The following is a 24564-nucleotide window of genomic DNA, read 5'->3' on the forward strand; positions in this document are numbered from 1 at the left end:
TGGGTCCATGTATATACAGAATTTTTTCAATAAATATAGTACAGAGGAACCTGGGTGGCTCAGATGGTTAAGTGCCTGACTCTTAATTTCAGTTCAGGTCATGATCTCAGGGTTGGACATGGAGCGTGCTTAAGACTCTTTCTCTCTCCCTCTCCCCCTGCTCCTCCCTGCCTTTAATTAATAAATATATAAATATATATATATAATAAACAGCACAGTTACTGGGGCACCTGGCTGGCTCAGTAGGTAGACCACGCGACTCTTGATCTCGGGGTTGTGAGTTCAAGCCACATGTTGAGTGAAGACTTTGATTTAAAAATATAAATAAATAGGGGTACCTGTGTGGCTCAGTCAGTTGAATATCTGACTTTGGCTTGGGTCACGATTGGGATCCTGGAGGTGGGATCCTGGGGCTGTCTCTCTCTCAAATGAATAAATTAAAATCTTTAAAAATAAATTAATAAACAGGACAGTAGTGCAAAAATGTTTTTCTCATAAGATTTTCTTAACACTTTCTTTAGCTTTATTGTAAGAATAACAGTATATAACATACAAAACAGGTATTAATCAACTATTTTGTTATTAGTAAGGCTTCTGGTCAATAGTAGGCTATTTATTAGTTAAGTTGTGGGGAAGTCAAAAGCTTTATAAAGATGTTCAACTGTGCAGGAGGTGGGGCGGGGCCTTGGCATCCTTCAACTCTACATTGTTCAAGGGTCGATCATATTTCTTCCTGCCTTACCTGAATACTGTCATGTATTTTAACTTCTACAGTTATTTTAGACTCAAAGGTATTGTACTATGTAACAGAACTGCTATTGTAAACAGTCAATACATACTTAGCTCTATAAACAGACATACTTTTTTGGTGTCCATCATTCTTTCAGCACAGGATAATTTCCATCTATCTAAAAAATTAATTCCCTTTAGCTGTTTAATACTAGTGTACTAGTAACGTATTCTCTCTGATTTTGTTTTTGTAAAAATCTATTTAACCTTAATTTTTCACAGAAATTTTAATTGTAGAAACTTGGGTTGGCAGTATTTTCCTTCAGCACTATACAGATTTCATTCTCATGTCTGGTGTTTAATCATTTCTATTCAGAAATCAGTGCCTGGCTTACTGTTGTTTGAAGTTGCCTGGTTTTGCCTCTAATTTTAAGACTTTTTTTAATCTCTGTTTTTCAGCAACTTGATTTTCTTTGGCTGATAAGGTTTTCTTTTGATTAATCCTTCTTTAGGTTCTCAGAAGTTCTAGAATCTGTACTGTGTTATCTTTCATCAGTTTAAAAATTTTAATATATTGTTTCTTCATTCCTTTTTCCTCTCCACTAAACCTAATAACAAGTTTGTTAGACCTTTTCCCCTCTCTCCCACTGATCTCTTAAGCTTTCCTGTGTTTACATTGCTTTTCTTTGTGTTTCAATCTACATATTTTCTACTGACAGTTCTTCCAGTTTACTATTCTCTCCTCTGGTGTACCTAATCTGCTATTAGACCCATGTATCAAATTCTTAATTTCAATTATTATCGTTTTCAGTTCTAGAGTTTCCTCTTGATTCTTCCATACAGATTCCAATCGCTGATAAATTTTCCATGATTCAACTATTTTCTTACAGTTATTTCAAAATCAGTATCTAGTAGATCACTTGTAATATGTTTATGCTGTCTTTCCTTACCCATTCCCTTGTTACTTATTTGGTCCTGTTTTCTATTATGTCTACAATTTTTGACTGAAAGGGAAATCTTACTTATGAAAATTTGTAAAAACTCACGATGATGTTATTTCTTCCATAAAGGATTTAGTTTTCTTTTGGCAAGTTGAAAAATATTAGCGACCACCCTAGTAACAATTTGAAGCTGGTCTATTTTGGTTTACTCTTACTCACAGAAGCCTTCTGAGGTACTGACTTGAAAGCCTGGAGGGTTTACCATAGATCCCTTCCTCCTTGAAGATCATGAACAATAATTTTGTTCCCTCCTTCTGAGACTTTAAATCTGAGTAGTGAAAAATCCACTTCATGTTTCTATGCCTAAGCCCAAATACAGGAGTTAGAATTAGTAAATGCCTTAAGTCAATATTACTTGCAAGAAGTTGAACTCACTACTGAGATTCACGAGGATCTCAGTCCTCAAGTCATGGCTGTTTGATAGCTTCAAACTCCAGTTTTCATCTTCCTAGCTCAATGACTGGTCTAGGTGTCTGCTTTCTGTTCAGCCTCTATGCCATGCATTGAGAACTGAGAAATGTCTCAAGGGAAATATGCATGGCTTATCTCAATGTATTTCCCTTTTTCCTGGGATCTTCGCCCCTGAAGTCCTGGCTTTTCTGTTCTCCAGTGTCTTTCCCCTCTTTTTTATTGGTAGTGGGGATGGTGGTATTTTATGTAGATAGAAGGATTAGTCTAATCTAATCTAATAGTAGCTATTCCATCATATTTGGAAGCAGAAGTCTGAAAACTCCAGCTCCTTTGACCCCCATATTATTTCATAATGAAGTCCGAGCTTTACTATTTCCTGATTGTTTCCTAATAACCACACTATCTATGTTTAGGCCTCAGTATCTCCTACTTGTACTACTGCAAAGAATAGTATTGGATATTTCTGATTCTAACCCATGTGCTCCACCAGAAATTCTCAAGTTTAGTTGGCACCATTAGGGATGATTTCTTAAAGTACATATTTTTAAACCCTATCCGTAAGTATAAAATAAATGAGTTGGCAGGCCTTCAGTAAAACCTTAGAATTACCACCAGCCCCACCAAACACACACATACACATGCCTTCCCGAAGTGATTCTGATAGAATCATTCCATGAATTGGTATTTGGAAAAAATCAATACTCTATACCTCAGCTGCCAATTTCCTTTCTGAATTGTAAATCCGATCAGCCACTAAGATGATAATCTGCTTGTATTGGTTTATTACCCTTCTACAAATAAAAAGAATCTATGTATACTGTATCAGTATAGTTATGTATATACATAGGTGTATGTTTATGTGTGTGCATGATAAAGTGGAAGAGATAAACCAAAAACCAGTGTAAGTAAGGGGGAAAGGAAGGGAGGGTAAAAGCAAGGTATGAAAGTGAGAAGGAGCATGACTGTGAGACATATATGGCTTCAAGATGCTCATGGTTTAGTAAGGGAGGAAATACATGCATAAAACTTAGCTACTTCATGAACCTCCCAGAGACTTTTTAGGTTTTAAAAGATGAGCCTAAGAAATTACTTTGTAAAGAAGAGATATTTATATCCCACTAGGTATCTAATGACTTGCATGAAATTTTGAAGTTCTGACTCTTGCTTCAAAAGGACAGGGAAGGAGAGGGGAGAGGAGGGGAGGAAAAAGGAAGGCAGGAGAGGGAAAGGGAGAAAGAGAAAAAAAGAGAAGGAAAGGAAGGAAGGAAAAAAACAGCAGACTACTACATACTATCTCTGGATATGCACCTACACTTGAATATGAGTATCATGAAATAGGTTGACCACCATTCAAAGAACTCTACAAGTTTGTCTAAATTATTCATTTTACTGGATTCTGTTAACTCCTTGGGAATCTGAAAATCTTTTCTTCAAGCACATATTTAGAGGGGTAATTAACGGTTTTTGAAACAAATTGATTCAACAAATTACTGACTAAAAAATTCTATCAATAGGAACTGGCAGTGGCAAGAATTTAAATTAAATAGAGCTTCCCAATAAGCATCCTCCAACTTCTTTAGAGAAATATTTTCTTCTAACTGTGTATACCTCAAAACATTGTGGATTCAAGCTTTCAAGCTCCCATGTATAGGATAGCCAAATTTGTATCATCTTTAAATGCAATCATATAAAACTCTATTGTTATTATAAAGGCAAATTAAACGTATTATTCAATGACATTTCAAAAGTGTTTTAAAAAAACAGAATTACTTTGTTAGTCACAGTGTTGATTGCCAGAGTTGGAGAGGCACTTCCCGAAATAATACACTCCATTCCCAAAGAATCTGAATCTATGCTATATGGAGTTGAGGCCTAAAATACAAGAACAAAATAAATAATCATTAGCTTATATATCCAGCAACTTTAACACAATTTGAAGGTATTTCATCAAATTCTCCAACATCCAGCTTTGTGCTGTTTCTGAAAACATGAATTTAAATCCTTACTGAAATCTCTTGTACTGTATTTTAATATGGTACTGACTTGATATCACAAAGTCCATTGGTTTGGCTACTTTGAACCAGCTCTTTTAACTGACTGTGGAACAGCTGAGCAAAAATCCTAAACTTCTGTAGTAGAGACTGCTAGCAGTCATCTAATATCCATTTTCCATCTTCTCCCTTTTAGTAATAAAACCCTATAGTTATTGACTTATGGCGGCTCTGCTACTACCACCTTTCCAGGCCTCATTTGCAACCAGTTGTGGCCATGTGACTAAGGTGTACAAGTGGCCACGTAACTAACTTGTGTAAAGCAGGTGTGAGCAACAGTGATATGTGCAACTTCTGTCTACCTTTTTGAAGAACCTGCTTGTCTTCCACTCTGTCTTTCCCTCTTATTGTAGGCTGGGACACAGATATGGGGTGGTAAACTTGCTTAATCAAAAAGCCAAGGGAAATACCCTAGGAACATCGAAAAGATGAGAAGAAACAAAAACATCTGAATGAACTTGTAGAACACAGCTGGTTGGTTATCTGTCTAATCTATCAGCTCTAATTATGTGAAAGAAATAAATCTCTGATTTAAGGTTCTCAGCTGCTTAATTTTTCTTCCTTTATCTGTTAGTGCAATAGAACAGATCTGAGTAACACAACTTCATACACATTGTTTATAGAGCTAACATGGAGGTCAAAATTCTACATTTAGAATCCAGGGTATAAATGGTGATAACTTCTTTTTTTCGTAAGAGATGATTTATGGCTTTGGTGAGTACTCAAGAGTGTTCAACTTCAATGCCAAAGCTGAAGAAGGATAGACATAAACAATGTGTGGCTATGATGCTAGTTCCATGTATATTCCTCTTCTGCCCGCCCCCCCAAAAAGCCATATATGGTCCCAAGTGAGGATGCATTTTTAAAACACCACACTGAATGAAAAAGAGGGCAGTTTCACCAAGACATATTTCTAAGATTAATCTACTTATCAATCCCTCATCATGAATATTTTTCTTCAGACAACTTACAAAAGGTAGGGACACGCAGTTTGATTGAAATGAAAAAAAGAAAAGGCAAGCCCCCGCCCCCCGCCCCACCCCATGTGAAGATAGAATCTAGCACTTTTGTGCTGGGTACATGGGTACACATTGAGAGTGAGGCAAAAGTGGCAAAGGGCTTCAGAAATACAAGTGGAAGAAGTACAAAGACGATTTTGTCTATGCCTCAATTCTAGTGCCAGTCAACTTAGCTAAACCTGAATTAACATATAAGATTACTTTAAAACACTGTATCTCATGTTCCTCTAACTTAACTGAGTCATCTCCAATCCCAACTATTTGTTCACTATTTCTCACTCCTCGCCACTGGTAGGAAGAAGCAAGCATGTGTCTGTATGATGGCATGCAAATTATTCAACCTTTATGCTCTTTCACCCATCTATAAAAAGGAGGATTATGTCATTTCCTTCAGAAGTCTGTTAAGAGCATTAATGAAATAATTTATGCAAAGCTCTCAGCATGATACCTGAAACACAGTAAGGGCCAGCCTGTTGACTACTAGAACATATCTGCTATTGATGCTGAGGATCTTTGAAACAGAGGGATATTTAATAGTGATTAATGAGAAAAGGGACAGATTTGATATGAGACACTGTTTTCCTACAAAGCTAGATTCATAGCTTCAGCTATTATAAATCAGATGGTAAATTTTAAAAATCTTTTAATTAAATATTATTTATGGACACTTCAGTCTGGTTCAATCTAGAGAATAAACAACACTCTCTTTACAACATGCTTTGATATGCTCAATAGTGTGGCATATATTTTTACTTACAGGCACACTGACAGACAATAAACAGTCTGATTAATAAAGCCAGGGGATCTAGGTATCCCAAAATGTATCTTGATAACTATTGTTATTGTAGCCAAAACTCAAATTCTGGACAAAGAAAGTATCAATGAGTCTAATCTGGGGGAACCAGTCAGTTTATGAAAGATCCTTTCTGGTGTTTCCTCTTACTCCCTGTCAAAATCAAAATCCTACCCATTCAAGTTCTACTTCCAGTATGGTGGTGTGATATCCCAGAGAACAACCTTCTGCTGGTAACAACTACAAACTGGGTGGAGGGGGTGAGGGAAGGAGGCACAGAGCATAAGATGACAACAAGCAGAGGATTCCAAGGAGTAAATATATTAGGCAGATATAGAAAGAAGTCAAAACTTGGAGACACTAGCCTCAGTTTCCTGGTTTCTTGCAGCTTTGCCCCAAGGCGGGGCAGTAGATGTGGAGGTAGGTAGCTAAAGTTGTCTTTCTGTCAGGTGGAACTAGGGAAAAGAACCCAGGTAAACACTGCCAGATATCAAAGAGAGAACAGAATCTGAACAGGGTAGAATGTCAAAAGGGATACTCTAATACTATGTATGAAACACCACACAAGTCACAAAAGGCTGACCTGTGACTATGCAAATGCAGACTAGAAAAAAGCAGACAGACTTACAGAATCAGACCGAAATTGGAACCACTGTCCATAGAAAAGAGAACTTACCAGTTTGAGACTAACATGGTTAACTGCCAGCTAAAACAGAAATACCAATATTCTATGGAAGATTGTAACAGAATCCAGAATCTATAAAACATTATTACTTACAATGGCCAAGATACAATCCAAAATTACAAGACATACAAGCAAGGAAAAGACAACCCACTGTCAAGAGAAGAGATGATCTATGGTAGCCTACCACAAGAAGACTGAGATATTGAAATTATGAGACACAGACTTTAGAGTAGCTAATTCTAATCATGCCAATGAGATAAAGTAAAAAACAAAAACGAAGCACACTTGAATGAAAACATAATAAAGCAAATCTTAGTGGAGAAAATAAAAATATAAAAAGGAACAGAATCAAAATTTACAAAAGAAAACTACATTATCTGTATTTTGACAGTCAGAGGATAGGCTTAATATTAGAATGGAGATAAAATAGTAAAGAATCTGTGAACTCAAAGGCAGAGCAACAAAAATTAAAGGACCAAAAGAAAAAAGATTGATTAAAAAAAATTAGAGCATCAGAAAGCTATGGGATAATCTCAATGGTGTAACATACTTAGAGATCAGGAAGGAGAGGAAAGAGAAAAAAAAAGAAAAAATATGCAAGGATTGATGACTGAACACTTCAGAAATTCATTTAAAGACAAATGTATATATTTGAGAATCTCATGGTAAACCTCCATAAGACCTATTTTAAAAAAAAATCCCACTTGGATATATCATGATTGAACTACTGAAAATTAAAGACAGAAAGCAGCAAAAGAAAAATGGCGTATCACATATAGAAGAACACTGATTGGAAATGATCAGATTTCTCATAAAAATGATGGAGGTCAGGGCACTTGGGTGGCTCAGTCAGTTAAGTGGCTGGCTCTTTATTTCAGCTCAGGTCATTATCTCAGAGTCCTAGGAAGGAGCCCCAAGTTGGGCTCAGCACTCAGTACGGAGTATGCTTGTGGATTTCCTCTCCCACTGGCCCTTGCCCTGCTCATTCTCTCTCTCTCAAATAAATCTTTTTTTACTTAAAAATGATGGAGGTCATTAGAAAGTAAACATCTTTAAAGTACTGAAAGAAAAAACCTTTCAATCTAGACTGTATATCATAGGAAAATATTCTTTAGGAAAGAAGGCACAAGAAAGACATTTTCAGAGAAACAAAAACTAAGAGAATCTGGTGCCAAGAGACCTGCATATATTGCAAGATAGTTCATTAGGCTAAAGGTAAATTACAGCATAGGGAAATGTGAACCTTGAGAAGTGAATTAAATAAAGCACCAGAAATGGTAAACATCTGGGTAAATATAAAAGCTTGTTTTCCTCTTAGGTTTTAAAAACAGTATGATTATTTAAGGCAAAATTTGTAACATTGTCTTACAAGACTTCCAATATATGCAGATGTCATACATATTACAACTGGAAGGAATGATGAGAAAAGGGGCAAAAGGGACCCATGTGGTTGGAAGAGATTTCTGCATTTTATATGAAATGGTAAATTATTATGTCTGAGTAGACTACAAAAGGTTAGGAACATATACTGGAATTCAAATATATAAGTCCCAATCTATAGCTAAAAAGCCAATAGATAAATTTAAATAGAAACCTAAAATACACCTAAGTAATCTAAAAGAAGGCAGGAATGGGGGAAAGAAAGGAACTAAAAACATAGAGGTCAAACAGAAAACAAAATGAAGACCTAAATCTAACAATATCAATAATTACATTTAAGTTAATAATCTAAACCTCCACTAAAAAGATTATCAAAGATACTAAAAAAGAATCCGCTAACTGCAGCCTACAATAGTCACAACTTCAAACATACAGACACAGAGGAGATGAAAGTAATACATGAAAAAATATATACACTGTAAACAGTAAACATAAGGATGAAATGACTATATTAATAGCAGATAAAACAGACTTTATGACAGAGTATACCAAACGATTAAAAAACACTTGATAGGGATGCCTGGGTGGCTCAGCAGTTGAGCGCCTGCCTTTGGCTCAGGGTGTGATGCCGGGGTCCTGGGATGGAGTCCCACTTGGGTCTTCCTGCATGGAGCCTGCTTCTCCCTCTGCCTATGTCTCTGCCTCTCTCTCTCTGTGTTCTCTCATGAATAAGTAATTAAAATAAAATAAAATGTAAATGTGACTAATAAAAGAGCTTCAAATTACATGAAGCAAAAACCAATTAAAATCAGTAAGAAAAACACTGGCATGCATTAGCAAAATGCCTTGATCTAATTGATATTAGAGAACACTATATCCAACTGTAGAATACATATTCTTTTCAAGTGCACACAGATATTTCACTATAATATAACACATGCTGAGCCACAAAATAAGTCTTTAATAAATATGTAAAAGCTGAAATGAAAAAAACACTTTATTATAAAGCAGTAAGATATCTAGGAATATCCAAATATTTGGAATACTTGGAAATAACACATTTATATAAGTAATTCATGAGTCAGGTAAGACTCACCAGAGAATTTTTTTAAATACTTTGAACTAAATGATAAATAAATACAGAAATAAAATAGAAAACAGACAACAACAAAATTTAACAAAGACAAAATCTGGTTCTTTGAAAAGACTAACAAAATTGAGAAACACTGAGCTATCCTGGAAAAAAAAGAGAAAATACATATCCTCAAATTCAGGAATGAAAGAAGAGTTATTACTACAGATTCTATAAATATTAAAATATCATAAACCACTTTATACCAACAAATTCAACAACTTAGATCAAAGGAACAAATGCCTTTAAGAATATAACTTACCAAAAGTGGCATTAAAAAGAAAAAATATTAATAGTCTCATATCAAATAAATTAAACATCAAAAACCTACCCACAAGAAACCCTGCAGGGCCAGATGGTTTCCACTAATGAATTTTCTCCAATATTCAAGAAAGATATACCAATCTACAGAAACCTTTTTTTAGAAAATAGAGGAAAGAATATCCCCAATATAAGGCCAATATAATCCTAACATCAAAACCTGAAAGACATTACAAAAGAAAATTATAAATCCAAATCTTTCATGAACACAGATGCAAAATTCTTTAACAACGTAGAGAAAACTGAACCCAACAATATATGAAAGTAATAATATATCATGACAGTAGGCTTTATCCAAGGAACACAAGGTTTAACATAACCAAAATGCAACCAGTGTAATTAAACATGCTAACAAAATGAAGAAAAGCCATATGATCTATACCATTTCAATTTGTATAGAAAAAATCTGATGAAATCCTACACCCATTCATGATTAAAAACTCTCTGAAACTAGGCTTACTGGAGACCTTCCTCAATTTAATAAAGGGTATCTACAAAATCCCAACAGATATGTCACACATGGGGCTGAAATACTGAACACTTTCCCCAAAAAAATTGAAATAAGGAAAGGATGCCCACTTTCATCACTTCTACTCAACACTGTACTGGAGATTCTAGTCACTATAATAAGGTGGGAAAGAACAAGAGTAAGAAGGAGGACAGGAAACTGTTTAATTGGAAAATCCCAAGGCACTATAAAAATGACTACTAAAACTATCAAGGTCATAGGATGCAAAGTTAATATATAAAAATTAATTTTATGGGCAGTCTGGGTGGCTCAGCGGTTTAGCGCCACCTTCAGTCCAGGGTGTGAGCCTGGAGACCAGGGATTGAGTCCAACATCCGGCTCCCTGCATGGAGCCTGCTTCTCCCTCTGCCTGTGTCTCTGCCTCTCTCCCTCTCTCTCTCTCTCTCTCTCTCTCTCTCTCTCTGCCTCTCATTAAAAAATGAACAAAATATTTTTTAAAAATTAATTTTATATACTAGAAGCAAGCAACTGGAAAACTGATTCTAAAAAAATATACAGCTTTCAAAACCAAAATATTCAGGATTAAATCTAACTGGAAATATCCAGGTCCCCTACGCTGAAAACTTAAAAAAACATTCCTGATAGAGAACTAATGAATGAAGAAACAGAACACTTGGATAATTAATATCCTTAAGATTTCAATTCCCAGAGTACCCCTACCCCATGCCCGCCACCATCAGGACTGCCTGGCAAGGAAAATGGAAGAAGGCATGAATGACAAAGAGGAATGAGGAAATTTTTGGTGGTGACTAAAATGTTCTTTTGACACTGGTGATAATTTCGCATGTGCAAATTCCTTAAACTATAAACTTTATTTGATGAATTGTATATAAACAATCTCTCAATAGTATTGTAAAATAGCAGAAAACTACATCCTACCCATTCATCCAAATGAACTAATGAAAAACACTTCTAGCCTATAATCTCTAACTGGACAGGATTTCTTGGCTTTATAACCCCCAGGAACTTTTATTCACACCTACCTTTTAGAGGCAACATGTAGTTCCTCCCACATGATGTATACTCAGTACATGTTTACCCAATTGAAATAAAAAATTTTTTTTCAGTTCTAAAAGTAGGAATGTAGATTGCATTCCTTCTGCTCACCTATACCTTTAACCGAATCCCCCCTTACTCAGACTCAGGCTCAGAGATAAAAGGCACACAGAAGGGGATCACCTAACCAACAAAACCACTCTAACAATGACAGAAACTAAGTCACAAAATGACAACAATCTCAGATATGCAGCAAATGTAGAATATCCTGCCTAGAAGAAGGTCCTCTTTTCTATTTATCCATCCATCATCTTTTTTTTTTTTTAAGATTTTATTTATTCATGAGAGACAGAGAGAGGCAGAGACATAGGCAGAAGGAGAAGCAGGCTTCCGGTGTGAAGCCCAGCCCAATGCGGGACTCAATCCCAGGACCCTGAGACCTGAGCCAAAGGCAGACATTCAACCACTGAGCCACCAAGGTGTCCCATTCCAGTCAACTTTTTGATTAAACTTGTAATCGCCTTTGAACTGTCACACACAACTTAAAAATAAATAATGTGTATGCCCCCATCTTTGTTCCAATAAAAGCTGGATAATTGCAGACTGTATGGTTTTTTTTTCCCCCCAGAGGCCAACACGTTTAAGATAGTGAGTTTATACAATACTTCTATATATCTGGCTTTTACTCCCTCAAGTAATTTCCGCAACAATGCATTGTAAGATTTTAGAAGAACTATCCACAGCAATTTCCTCCTTGTCTTCCTGCTTCTACCACTGTTCTCCTAGAGCAGCTAACAGTGTTCATGTTACAATGTAAGTCACATTATATCACTACTTTGCTTATAGCTCTCCAGTGGCTTTCTACCCTACCCCTCCCTTGGCCTAAAACCCAACTCTTTACAAAGGCATACAAGGCCCTGCACAATCTTCCTCCTACTCCCATTTATCTCTTTGATGTCAAGTTCTACTACTCTTCCCTCCTCCACAAGCTAGAACAGCCACAGTGACGATCTCGTTGTTTCTCAAGATTCCAGGTATGTTTCTACCTTGGAGTCTCTGCACTTGTGGGATTTCCAGGGCCCAAAGAGCTTATCGGCTCTGACAGCTGACAAGCTTGTCATTTACATTTATACATAAAGAAACTATGGCCAGAAAAATTAAACCTCTAAATTATAATACAGTAACTTTAAAACTAGGTCTCCTAACCTTCTAGCTAAGTTCTATTTCCCCTAATCCATGTAATCCATGACTTTGTAACATGACTTGATTTTACTTATAATTTTATTATGTTTTTACACAGAACAACTCTGGATGATTAAATGCTGCCAAAATAGAACACAATCTACGGGGGGGTGGGAGGGGGATGTTTTTGTCTTTAGAATTTCTATTTCCTACCACTGGCAGCACCCCAGGGGCATTATCTCCTATTCAGAACTCTCAAAGCACCTTACCAGTGCCAAACATACAACAGAAATACAGTAAACATGTGCCCTCGTTACCCATAAGCAAGTTACATACAACCATTTCAGCTTCTTCTATGACAATACTAAGTTTGCCCACTTATTTTAAAACCCTGAATGAGGCACTCAGGCAAACACTAACCAGTGACCAGAAGAGTCTCTTTCAATTACAAGAAACAATATACTCAAAAAAAATGCACCCTTAGTCTACTAATTTAACGGTTGTGCCCATATACACCTTGAAGAGACAAAAGATTTTTAAAAGATTTTTTGGATTAGATCCAATTTAAGAAATAAGTCAAAGGCTGTGAAAATGCAAGAGGCTGTGAAAAACAAAAGTGCACACAGATCTGAAAACACACACATATATTCAACCAATAGAAAAGAGGACATGTAGCAACCACATTCTCCTCTGTGTTCATCTCTAGCCTGTTTACTACAAACACCTGTACCTCTCTACCTGAGCATATTTTTTCCAATTGGGGAACATGATTTGGCTTTGTGCAGGGCAGGCCAGAAGCACAAAAAAGGTAATGTCTCTAGTAACATCATCACTCAATGAAGGGGAAGAGCTGACAGCTCACTATCCAGAACTCCCAGTGTTTCCTAGTTGGACTGAGCATTAAGTGCTCACGGTGATAACTGACTTGCTAATCACCCCACCTTCCTAGTATCACCCCTCAAACTACCTGTACTGAATTCCTTGTCTACTCACAACAGAACTCAAATCTTGGCAGGGATCTTCTTTTCTCAAAAGGAATGTCTACTGGGAGAGACAGGAAATCTTCCTTTAGCACAACAGTCCTCAAATGTTTTTTATCTCAGGACTCCTTTGCACTATTACAAGTTACTGAGGTTCCCAAAGAGCTTTTATTTATGTGACTTATATCTATTTGTATTTACCTATTAGAAATTTAAACTGAAACAAAATTTATTAATTTATTTAAAACAATGATACACTGCGTGTTAACATATTTTGTATGAAAAATATAGTGAGAAAATAAAAAAACTTAGAAAAATGGCATTATCTTATATTTTTAAACAAGCTGCTTTAATGCTTTGGTTAACAGAAGTCTTCTGCATTCAATCTATTACAAAATCACAGGTCATATAGCCTCCGAAAAACTGTAAGTAAAAAAAGCAAAGAACATCTAATATTATGAACACAGCTTTGACCCCCTGGATCCCCTGAATGTGCCTCACACAGCTTTAGTATAACAGATTCCTATAAGCAAAGAATACTACTACAAAATGACCAAGACACATGATTAAAATTTGAGAAGGGGGGAAGGCAATCAAAGAATGAACAGAGAATATGTTTCTGTGATTATGAACATGATAAGAGATGAACTATACTCATCTGAAGCACTCATTCTCTCTCTCTCTCTCTCTCTCTCTCTCTTTTTTTTTTTTTTTTACAAAGAAGTGCTTAGAACAGGAGTTCCCTTTTCTGTTCCTTAACATTCAGTTCCCTTGGAACAGTTTCAGTTTTCCAGTCTTCAAGAAAATCTCCATAGGTAATATCCAGCTAATTTTGCTTTTTCTACCCTAAAGCAGCTTCTAGTAGGCAGGGCACTTTTCATCAATATATCCGTTGGTTGAACAGAATAAGCAAAACCAAATTAAAAAACCAAAATAAATGCAAATGGTTAAAGAAAATATTTGTTAATCAATATAAAAACAGAAACTAATAGGACAGGAAAAAATGAAAGAAATTACTATCGTTGGACTCTATGCTCCAGCCATACAGACTAGCCAGTTCCTTAAAACTCTGGGCACTTTTTTTATTGAAGTTATTTATTGGGGGGTGCGGGGGAGGGGCACAAAGAGGGAGGGAGGGAGGGGTACAAGCTGATTCCACCCTGGGCAGAAGGCGGGTCTTGATCTCATGATTCCTGAGATCATGACCTGAGATGAAACTAAGAGTTGGATGCTCAACTGCCTGAGCTACCCAGGTGCCTCTTTGAGCACTTTTTTTTTTTTTTTAAACAACTAGGCTTGTACATGTAATTCCCCTTGCTCTTTCACATTGCCAATCACCCTCATCTGCCTTATTTCTGTCCATTTACCAGGCCTCATGGAAACACCAGTTCTCTGCTTTATAGGTCCAAAGTTCTCAAGACCCTTATCTTTTATAGTGACCACACAATTTATCATCCAAATGCAATTTTTAGAATGAATAGGGAACTATTAATTATGCTGAGACAAGCAATATTATGAATTATGAGTTTAGATTTCCTGCTTAACTAAGAGTTTCAAAGGAAAGTCTGTCTTGCTTACCACTATTCCCCCAACACTTAGCTCTATGCTTACAATGTAAAAGGTGTGCTCTCTCAATAAATGGCAAAAATAATGCAAATTAATTTATTTTTTAAACATTTTTTATTCATTTATTCATGATAGACATAGAGAGGGAGAGAGAGGCAGAGACACAGGCAGAGGGAGAAGCAGGCTCCATGCTGGGAGCCTGACACGGACTCAATCCCAGGACTCCAGCATCATGCTGGGCCAAAGGCAGGTGCTGAGCCACCCAGGGATCCCCAATGCAAATAAATTTAAAAGAGGAAAACCTCATCCAGATAAAATGAACTGCTCTGTTCTCTCGCAAACCTGATACTATTCCACCCCTATATCTTATCTTCTTTGATCATGGATCTCTTATCTCCCTATCTGCACCCTCTCCAATCAGAATATAAACTTCAGGAATGCAGAAAATATCTGTTTTGTTAAATAATGTTTCCCCAGCACCTAAATACAGTGCCTGGTCAGAGCAGACACTCAACACTCAAGAACTGTGTGCTAGTGAATGCTCCTTTATCCTGCCTTGCTGCAATCTCCACCTGAAAGCCAAGCCACATAAGAAGCCATCCCAGATAGTCCCAATAAAAAAATGTCTCCTTCCTCTGCATATAGCAATGTGTTGTATTTTCTCCTAATATTTTTTATACACACTTTGTTCTTGTGCTAGAATTGTGTCTTATCATGTCTCATTGTTCTTGGGATACCACATAACATTTTAGCACAATGCCTGACACACAGTATCTAGAAAACAAAGTTGTATCAAATGAAACTGGTAAAATGGCAGCATTTCACACAATTATGAATACATAGTAAGAGACTGGATACTATGCTGCTCTTCTAGAGAACTTACTAATTCATGCATATATCCCTAGCCCAGACCATTGTCATTTTACAATGATATCTACTCAGCATTGAGGGGGTTCAGAACAAGCCACCTCAGAACAAGCCATTTCGGAATGTGGATTATTTTTAGTTGAAGGCAAACCAGACCCAGGAGACTCAGGAAAAACTTTTTACTTCCTGCTCCTTAACTGCCCAAAAGAAATTAGAAAGGGGCCTGTATCAGGAAGAAAGTCACTACCACAGATAAGTTTTTATACCTATCTGCATGACAGGGCAAACATTTATTTACTAAACATTTGCTCTTCTCCCATCTTCCTGTGAATTGCCTTCTTCTGTGAAAACCCAAACCCCTATGTCTTTCCGTAACCCAGGATGGTTTATAAACCTCAAATGCCTGGCTGCCCTGAGTCTCATATCTTTGTGGGACTCCCATAAGTACTTATGTAATTAAATTTGTTTTTCTTTAAGGAGGAGGGGGGCCAGGAACCTAGAAGGGCAGTGGAAAAAACAGCATCTTCCTCTTACAAAGAGTATTTTATAAAGAGAGATATCTTTCTTAAATGTTTTGATTCATTTCTCAACACTACAGGCTATCAAATCAAAGTAACTTCCTTAATCCCAAGGCTTTAGGCTTTCTACTCCTTATCTAAATGTCCACACCCTAGCCTAAACTTTACATGATAGTTAAAAAGGTTCTCAATTATGCCCACCTGCACTTCTTGCCAATCAATCATGCACACTGTTTTCTCCAAGTGGAACAACATCCTTTACTATTTCTTTTTTTTTTTTTTCCTTTACTATTTCTATGCAAAAAAAGTTACATGCTAAGCTTCAATCCTCTTCCCAGAGGCCTTTCCAGGGCAGCACTATCTATTTTGAGTCACTTCAGCTATCCTTGCCTGGTCTAATAGATTTATTAGTTAATACTTGTTCGTCACTTATAATCATATTTAAGCCCTAATCGTATATGCGTGTCTCTGTATGTATGTACATAATATAAATTTTATATATACGTACATTAAATGTGGGGATTCTCTTTTAAAATCATGGACCATTAGCTCACAAGATATGCATATATAAAAAGAAATCTGAAATTTGATTCACTGTTGTAGTCTTCAACATAGCAAACACTAACGCCAGGAAAGGACAGTTGTACACAGCATAAACTCTAAAGGCAGGCTACCCAGGTTCATAATCCTGGCCTTGGTACTTACTGGCCTTAGTACCTTTTGATAACTTACTTAATATCCATACCTATAAGTTTCATTATTTGAAGTTACTATAAAAATTACAAGAGTTAGGGCAGCCCAGGTGGCTCAAGAGGTTTAGCGCCGCCTTCAGCCCAGGGTGTGATCCTGGAGACCTGGGGTCGAGTTCCACGTCAGGCTCCCTGCATGGAGCCTGCTTCTCCCTCTGCTTATGTCTCTGCCTCTCTTTCTTTGTGTCTTTCATGAATAAATAAATAAAATATTTTTTAAAAAATTACAAAAGTTAATATATTTAAAATTCTTTAAAAAGCATCTGGGGGGTATCTGGGTGATTCAGTCGGTTAAGTGTCTCATTTTGGCTCAGGTCACGATCTCAGAGCCCTGGGATCAAGTCCCGGGTTCAAATCCATGTCAGGGTCTATGCTCAGCAGGGAGTCTGCTTGTCCCTCTGCCCACTCATGTGCATTATGTACTCTCTAATAAATAAAATCTTTAAAAAAATAAAAAGCATCTGGCACATAAACTCAATATAATTATCTATTATTTTACAATGTTGTCTTAGCACAGGTTGCTAGAAAAAATAACTATAAGCTTGGTGGCTTATCAACAACTGAACTGTATTTCTCACAGTTCCAGAAGCAGAAAATTCAAGATCATGGTGCCAACACGGTCAGGTTCTGGTGAGAGCCCTGTTAGTAGGTATCCTCACTGGTTTCTCACATGGTGCAAAGAGAGCTAGCTAGCTTTGTGGCCCATTTTTATAAAGCCACTAATCCCATTCATGAAGGCTACATCCTTCTGACCTAATCCCAAAGGGCCCACCTCCAAATACTATCACAATAAAATTAGGGTTTCAAACATGAATTCTGGGGGAACACAAACATTCAGTTCAAAGTAGCTGTTGAGACTTCCATCTTATTTTATAAATGGAAGTACCGAAACTCAAAAACAAAACAAAACAAAAACCAATTTGCCAAAAGTCACAAGAACAAGTAAACTATAAAGCCAGAAGAGAAACAAAGGACTCCTTCTAAAGGAGTCTATTCATGTCACCAAACTAAATTTTATTCAGTAATATTTTTAAGGTCTCTAGGTCCATTTTAAGGTAAAGAAAAAGTGGCAAGAGGTTAGAAGAAGAAAAAGGAAAATGAGAAACATTTATATATGAAAGGATTAAGAAAAAAAGAAAGGAATCATGTAATGATTAAGACAGAACATGGGCTTATGTTCATGTAAATGGAAGGGACAAGGAGGTGGTCCAGAGAACTGAATTACAAATACTAGGTTGGAGATAACTATCATTCTTTATTTTTCATTTAGGACATAAAGATATGGTTACTTGCATTTTTAAAAATCCTTTCTCTTTAGCAGTTTAGAAGGCCAATTCTGTCCCACTAAAAGCTCATCTCTCTTCAAAAATGTGTAAAATATTTTGATTTTTCACATAGAATTCTGAGAAAAATATTTCAGAAACTTAATAAACTTTCAATGATGTCAACATACTTACCATCTGCATTTTTAAAACTTTTAAAAGTTTATGGGTGTCTGACTGGTTAAGAGAGCTTGTAATTCTTGATCTCAGGATTGTGAGTCTGAGCAGCACGCTGGGTATAGAAATTACTTAAAACAATAAAAATAGGGGTACCTGTGTGGCTCAGCTAATTAAATGTCTGACTCTTGATTTCAGCTCATGATCTCAGAGTCGTGAATCAAACCCCCTCAGGCTCACACCTGGGCAAGGACCCTGCTTAAGATTCTCTCTCTGCCCCTCCCTCCTTGCTCACTTGCTCTTTCTAAAACAAACACAATTTTTTTAAAGTTTCAACTTATGGGGTGTCTGGGTGACTCGGTTAAGCGTCTGACTTTGGCTCAGGTCATGATCCCAGGATCTGATAGAGTCCTACACATCAGGCTCTCAGCTCAGTGGGGAGTCTGCTTCTCCCTCTACTCCTCCCCCCACCCCGCCCCGCTTGTGATGGCTCTTACACACTCTCTCAAATAAAATCTTTTTTTAAAAAGTTTCAATTGATGGCTCATGTTTAGTTTTTAAGAAGACTTTAAACTTATAAATATATTCAGAACCATCATTATTTGACTATCATATGCATTTCCTTAGATAAATCCCAATGGTCATTTAAAATACAATCTCTGTTCTAACAAAACTACTACCTTCTTTCAACTTCCCCCCAAAAAACCCTCTAAATGAAAAATACAAACGTAACTAGTTTGTCAGAGCAAGAAATGATATTTTGTAAGAAGACTGCCTTTCAGAATATTTATTAAACAATATCTGTCTGCCTGATTATATGTAGTCTGTTTACAGCTAGAATCTTTCAATATAGTTCCTCTCCTACAGAGCAACCAATACAGAGCTCAGGCCAAAATAATTATCAATAGTACTAACCAAAAGACTGGCTATCTTATGAGACTACACTACAAAGGTAAGTTGTTGAAACTTTTACATGCTTTTCAATTCAAAATGAAGATAAAAAGATAAACAGTAGAAAATACAGGTCCAAAATATACATTCAAGAATACATGCTTTGTATATAAAACATACTTCTGAAATCAGAATCCTTTATTTCTATGAATTTCACTGGAAAACAGGTAATTTGGTCTTCAGGGGAAAAAAATTACTCACAAAAGTAAAGAGTGGTTGCTCTAAGAACTATGAAACAAGGTAATAATATTCAGAGTTGACATCCAAAAGGAATGCACAGTTGTCAATCCACCTACCAATTCAAATTTCCAAAAATAATTCAAGTTCCAGGAACTTCAGAAGAAGAGAACAAATGGGAGAAGACCATGATTCCTCAGCTTTCCAAGATATACATGCTGTTGATGCCGTGGGTTGACAATGTGGATAGTTCTCCTCTTTCTTCAAATTCTTGCAATAGATGCTAAATGTTTTCTACCCCATGTCCTCACACAATTAAAGTCCAATTAAAGCTAAGTCTCTTTTAAAAGGCAGAATTTGGAGGACAGGAACTGAGGTTCATTCCTTCTCAAACCATTACATACATGGTTCATCAACATCTCAGTCTTAAAACTTACCAGAAGACCATCTCACCAATACTAAACTTTAATTTCTTAAACTGGTATGTATAAAACCAAAAACCATTCTGGTCTAAGAGTTCACCTCTAATTCAATATAGATAAGTACTGGAATATTGAATTCCCACCGCCGGCTCCATAAATCTGCCTTACCAAATATCCCATGGCTGCTATACTTCACGAGCTTACCTGATCCCAACTTACACCCAGCGTAAGGTCCTTATCTTTGAGATTGGGAAGTTCTCTCTACCAGGAATGGGGATAAATATCTAAGGAAATTTATCTGACCAATTATTACCCAGTTTCCTTCATCTTATTCCCTTTGCCCCGATTTATTCTGCAAACATTACGATCTTATTATGAGCTGTGAAAAATACTAACACTGGAGATACAAATACATTTTCTCTGCTCTTAAGGGATCAGAGTCCAGTGAAGGAGACAAATGTAGAAATTCTACAAAGTGTGGGAAACTCTAAAAAAAAAAAACTGTAAAAATTCTACAAGAACACAAAGAAGTGAGGAAAAGCTTCACAAGATAGTTAACATCTGAAATGAGTCTTAAGGAATAGTAAGGTAGAATGGTGCATATATGTGTTTTAGTTGAGATGATGAAAATACAGATTGGTGAAAGCTGAAAGGTAAAGTTAATATCTGATGACAGCCAAACTGGACTAAAAGTATATTGCAACAAATAACTTAGGATATCAACTAGAGCTCCTTTTCTCTTCCACTCTTACAAATTAATTTTAACCACAAATTTACAAGAATGATCTTATACAAACAACAACTACAAATTTACAAGAATGATCTTATACAAACAACACATATAAACAGGATTTGGTACACAAAATTATTACTACATGGTTGGAAGCAGGAAAAAGCATTTTGAAGACAATCAGGAAAATTCAATATAATCAGACTGATTGCCTGCAGTGAAAGGCAGTAACTTTGTTACATAAAACCAGTCTACAATGTTGTAGATACGGAGGAAAGGACACCAAATTAAAATTCAAGAGACCTGGATTCAAGTCTCACATTAGCTGTGCCCTAATTACAAAACAAACTTTTTATGGAATTCCTAAACTGCCTACCTCACTCAAGGGGCTATTAAAAGCAAATAAAATGAGTCTGAAAGTGCTTTCAAACAACAGAAATGCTATACAAATAACATATTACCTTCATTAAGGTTGTACTTGTCATACTGGAAATGAATTTAAAAACCTGTATTACTGACATAAACCCTACCATACTAAATTTGTGATAAAGAGCTTTTTACCCGTTCTACAGATCGTGCTCTCTTCTTTGGCCGAGTAGGCAGCGCATCTTCCTTCGGATTGGTGTCTATTGCCCAGTAGGACCCCTAAAGGTAAAGACAGAAATCACATTAACAGTATATTACAGCAACCCCATACCATTAAAAATGGATTTTTATAATCCTTTGCTCCAAAAGCAAACATTCTGCAGATACAACAGTGGAAAAGTAGCATAAGAAGATAAACTAGCTTCAAGAAAAGTAAAGTTTATACGAAGAAAAAAAAGTCCATTTACAACTAGATATTGCAGGAGAAAAAAATCGTAATCTGAAGTATCAAGGTCTGAGAACTTCTGGCACAGCCAAAGTGCAGTGCAATGAACACACTTTTAAAATATATCCGGATTCTTAATTGGACACAAATATGGTAACTACAACATATGACATTCAAATCTAATAGAGTTTTATGTATAAAGAGACTACGCTCTGGGACCTCACAAATCCAAATGGTAACTTATAAGGACAAACTGCCTGAACACATTTTATATAATAAATGCATCCTGGGAAGCAATGGTCTGTACATAAATCTTTTATTGCTTATTCTATTACAACTTTTAAAATATTTATCCTCTCTTAGAAACAACTTCTTAGACTACTCATTTGAAAATACATATTTAGCACCTACTGTGTTCTAGGCACTCAGAAACTGTGATTCCTTTAAAAAAAATATTTGAAAAGTATACCTTTTCACATTATTTTTTTTTTAAGATTTTATTTTATTTATGAAAGAGAGAGAGAGAGGCAGGCACAGAGACACAGGCAGAGGGAGAAGTAGGCTCCATGCAGGGAGCCCGATGTAGGACTTGATCCTTGGACTCCAGGGTCATGCCCTGGGCTGAAGGCAGGCACCAAACCGCTGAGCCACCCAGGGATCCCAGCATTTGCACATTATTATACAGATGAAGAAACCAAAGCTCAAAAAAAGAAATGGTCTGTTCAACCAAGGGTATTGAGAACCAGAACCAGAATCAAGGTCTTAACTTCCTTTCTTGCTCAGTTACTTGTTTACACACACACACTCACTCACTCACTCTTGAGGGAGGAGGGCAAGGAATGAAGGAGAGAGTAAGAAAAGGAAAGAAGGGAGAGATGCACTTCAGCTTCCCAGGCTCCTTTTACAGGCAGTATTTGACAATGAGGGGAAATAAAGTGCTCATCTACCAATCCTCAAACTTTGTGCCCAACATCAATTAGCTGTTTAGAGTTTTTTAAGCATACCATGTCCTTTCACACAGCTCTGCCTGCCCTACATGCTGATCTCACGGCCTATAATATCTACCCTACCACTGACAACCTCACATTCTACCTTCAAAATTTAGCTCAGATCTTATCTAAAGGAATCCTTCCTCTGATCCTCCTACTATCCTTAAAAACTCGTGACTCTCTCCCTCTGTAAGATCTCCATACCATTTAGACAACTGATTGCAATTAACATTTATAAACTTATTTATAGGTTTATATCCTTTCCGGGCTGAGTTCCTGATGGTGGAAACTCATTTCTATGTCTACTGTGCCAGGCACAATGTCAGACAATAGTAAGTACTCAATAAACACTTGCTGAAATGGGGAGAAAAGCATGTGAACAAACTGTCAACAATTTTAAGAGAACAGGGCATCATACCATGCCTTCCCAGATCCTAGCGTAAGCTGGTACCTGAACTTAGCACTCATTTCATCACCCAGCCATTACCAGAAGATTTCTTCCATATCTTTTCAAAGTAGTCACTGCAGTTTCAGCTAATGAGTCTACCAGACCCGATATAAGCTTGCTAACAACCATGTAATAAAATGTACATGTTACAGAAATTAAGCACCAAAAATGAAAACGATTTTAAGTTCAGCTAGCAAGTTTCCAAATAAACAAAGGCGGAAAAAAGTTTTATACTCAGTTGTTACATAAGTTGATAAATAAAGCAGGAAGAAAAATACCAATGCTCACAGGACAATAGCTTAAAATCCACTGTTCATGGAAATGACAAATTTCCAGTGTTTAGTATTGTTTTTAATGGGATTTATGTATTAACCTGGGGAAACCACTCAGTGTCCATACACCAGACTGACTTATTGTTAAACATTTTAATAAAACCATAAAAAAGTATACTTCCACACAAAATATGATTGGCTATAATTTATCACAAATATATCAAGAAAAAAATTGTTCATAATCTGAACTATTTAGGAAATACTAAAAAACCCTAAATGCCCAAATGCAAACACAAACAGTTGAAATTATTCACAAAAGAAACTGTACAATCTGGACACCTGCTTAGCTCAGTCGGTTGAGCATTTGCCTTTGGCTCAGGTCATGATCCCGGAGTGTCAGACAGAGCCCCACACTGGACTGACTCCCTGCTTGGCAGGGAGTACTCTTCTCCCTCTCCCTCTGTCCCTGTTCGTGTGCTCTCTCTCACTCACTGTCTCTCAAATAAAATCTTTAAAAGAAAGAGAAAAAGAAAGAAATTGTAAAATCCTCCACCTTAAGTAGCTCTTGCTAACCCACTGTCTGAATTTCATCTGTGAAATCACAGGTTTGCATTAAATAACCTCAACATCTCCCTTCACAGATCAAAACCACAAGATACCACTTCACACCCATTAGAAGGCCTATTAGGAAAAAAAAGACAACAGAAAACAGCAAGTGTTGGCAAGGATGTGGACACGCTGGACCCCTTACACATCACTAACGGAATGTAAAATGGTGCAGCCACGGTGGAAAATAAGTGGCAGCTCATCAAAAAATTAATATGATCCATCAAATCTACTTCTAGATAGATACCTAAAAGAACCAAAAGCAAGGACCTGAACAGATATTTGTATCCTCATGTTCATAGTAGTATTATTCATAATATCTAAAATGTAAAGCAATTCAAAGGTCCATCAATAGATGGATAAATAAAATGTAATATATATTTTTTTTCAATGGGAAATTATTCAGTCTTTAAAAGGAAGGAAATTCTGGGGCACCTGAGTGTCTCAATAGGGAAAGCGCCCAACTCTTGGTTTCAGCTCAAGTCATGATTTCATGTGTTGTGAGATCAAGCCCCATGTGGAGCTCTGCACTCAGAGCGGAGTCTGCTTGAGGATTCTCCCCCTCTGCCTCTCCTAATTGACTCTCTAAATCCTTTGATTCTCTAAAATAAGTCTTTTAAATAAATAAAAAGAAAGTCTGATGTATGTATGCTGTAACATAAGTGAACCATGAAGACATCATGCATGCTAAGTGAAGTAGGTCAATCACAAAGAGAGAAATATTGTATAATTTCACTTAAAACAGACAAAGCCACAGACACAGACAGTAGAACGGTGGCTGCCATAAGGTGGGGGATGAGAATATGAGGA

General features: G+C 36.6%; 1 protein-coding gene across 4 annotated transcripts in view; it reads right to left on the reverse strand.

The window, feature by feature from the left end:
* Positions 1-24564, reverse strand: part of FOXJ3 (forkhead box J3) — a 141754-nt gene that overhangs the window by 33289 nt on the left and 83901 nt on the right. For 3 of the 4 annotated variants that reach the window (XM_041738114.1, XM_041738116.1, XM_041738115.1), the window contains 2 exons: positions 21190-21273; positions 3912-4013 (listed from right to left, as the gene is read on the reverse strand). In XM_041738114.1, coding sequence (XP_041594048.1) covers positions 3912-4013; positions 21190-21273 — 186 coding nt within the window. The remainder of the gene's footprint in view (positions 1-3911; positions 4014-21189; positions 21274-24564) is intronic. The other variant, XM_041738118.1, reaches the window with a different exon arrangement.

Source organism: Vulpes lagopus, chromosome 23 (genome assembly GCF_018345385.1).
Source record: "Vulpes lagopus strain Blue_001 chromosome 23, ASM1834538v1, whole genome shotgun sequence".
NCBI classification, from domain to species: Eukaryota; Metazoa; Chordata; class Mammalia; order Carnivora; family Canidae; genus Vulpes; species Vulpes lagopus.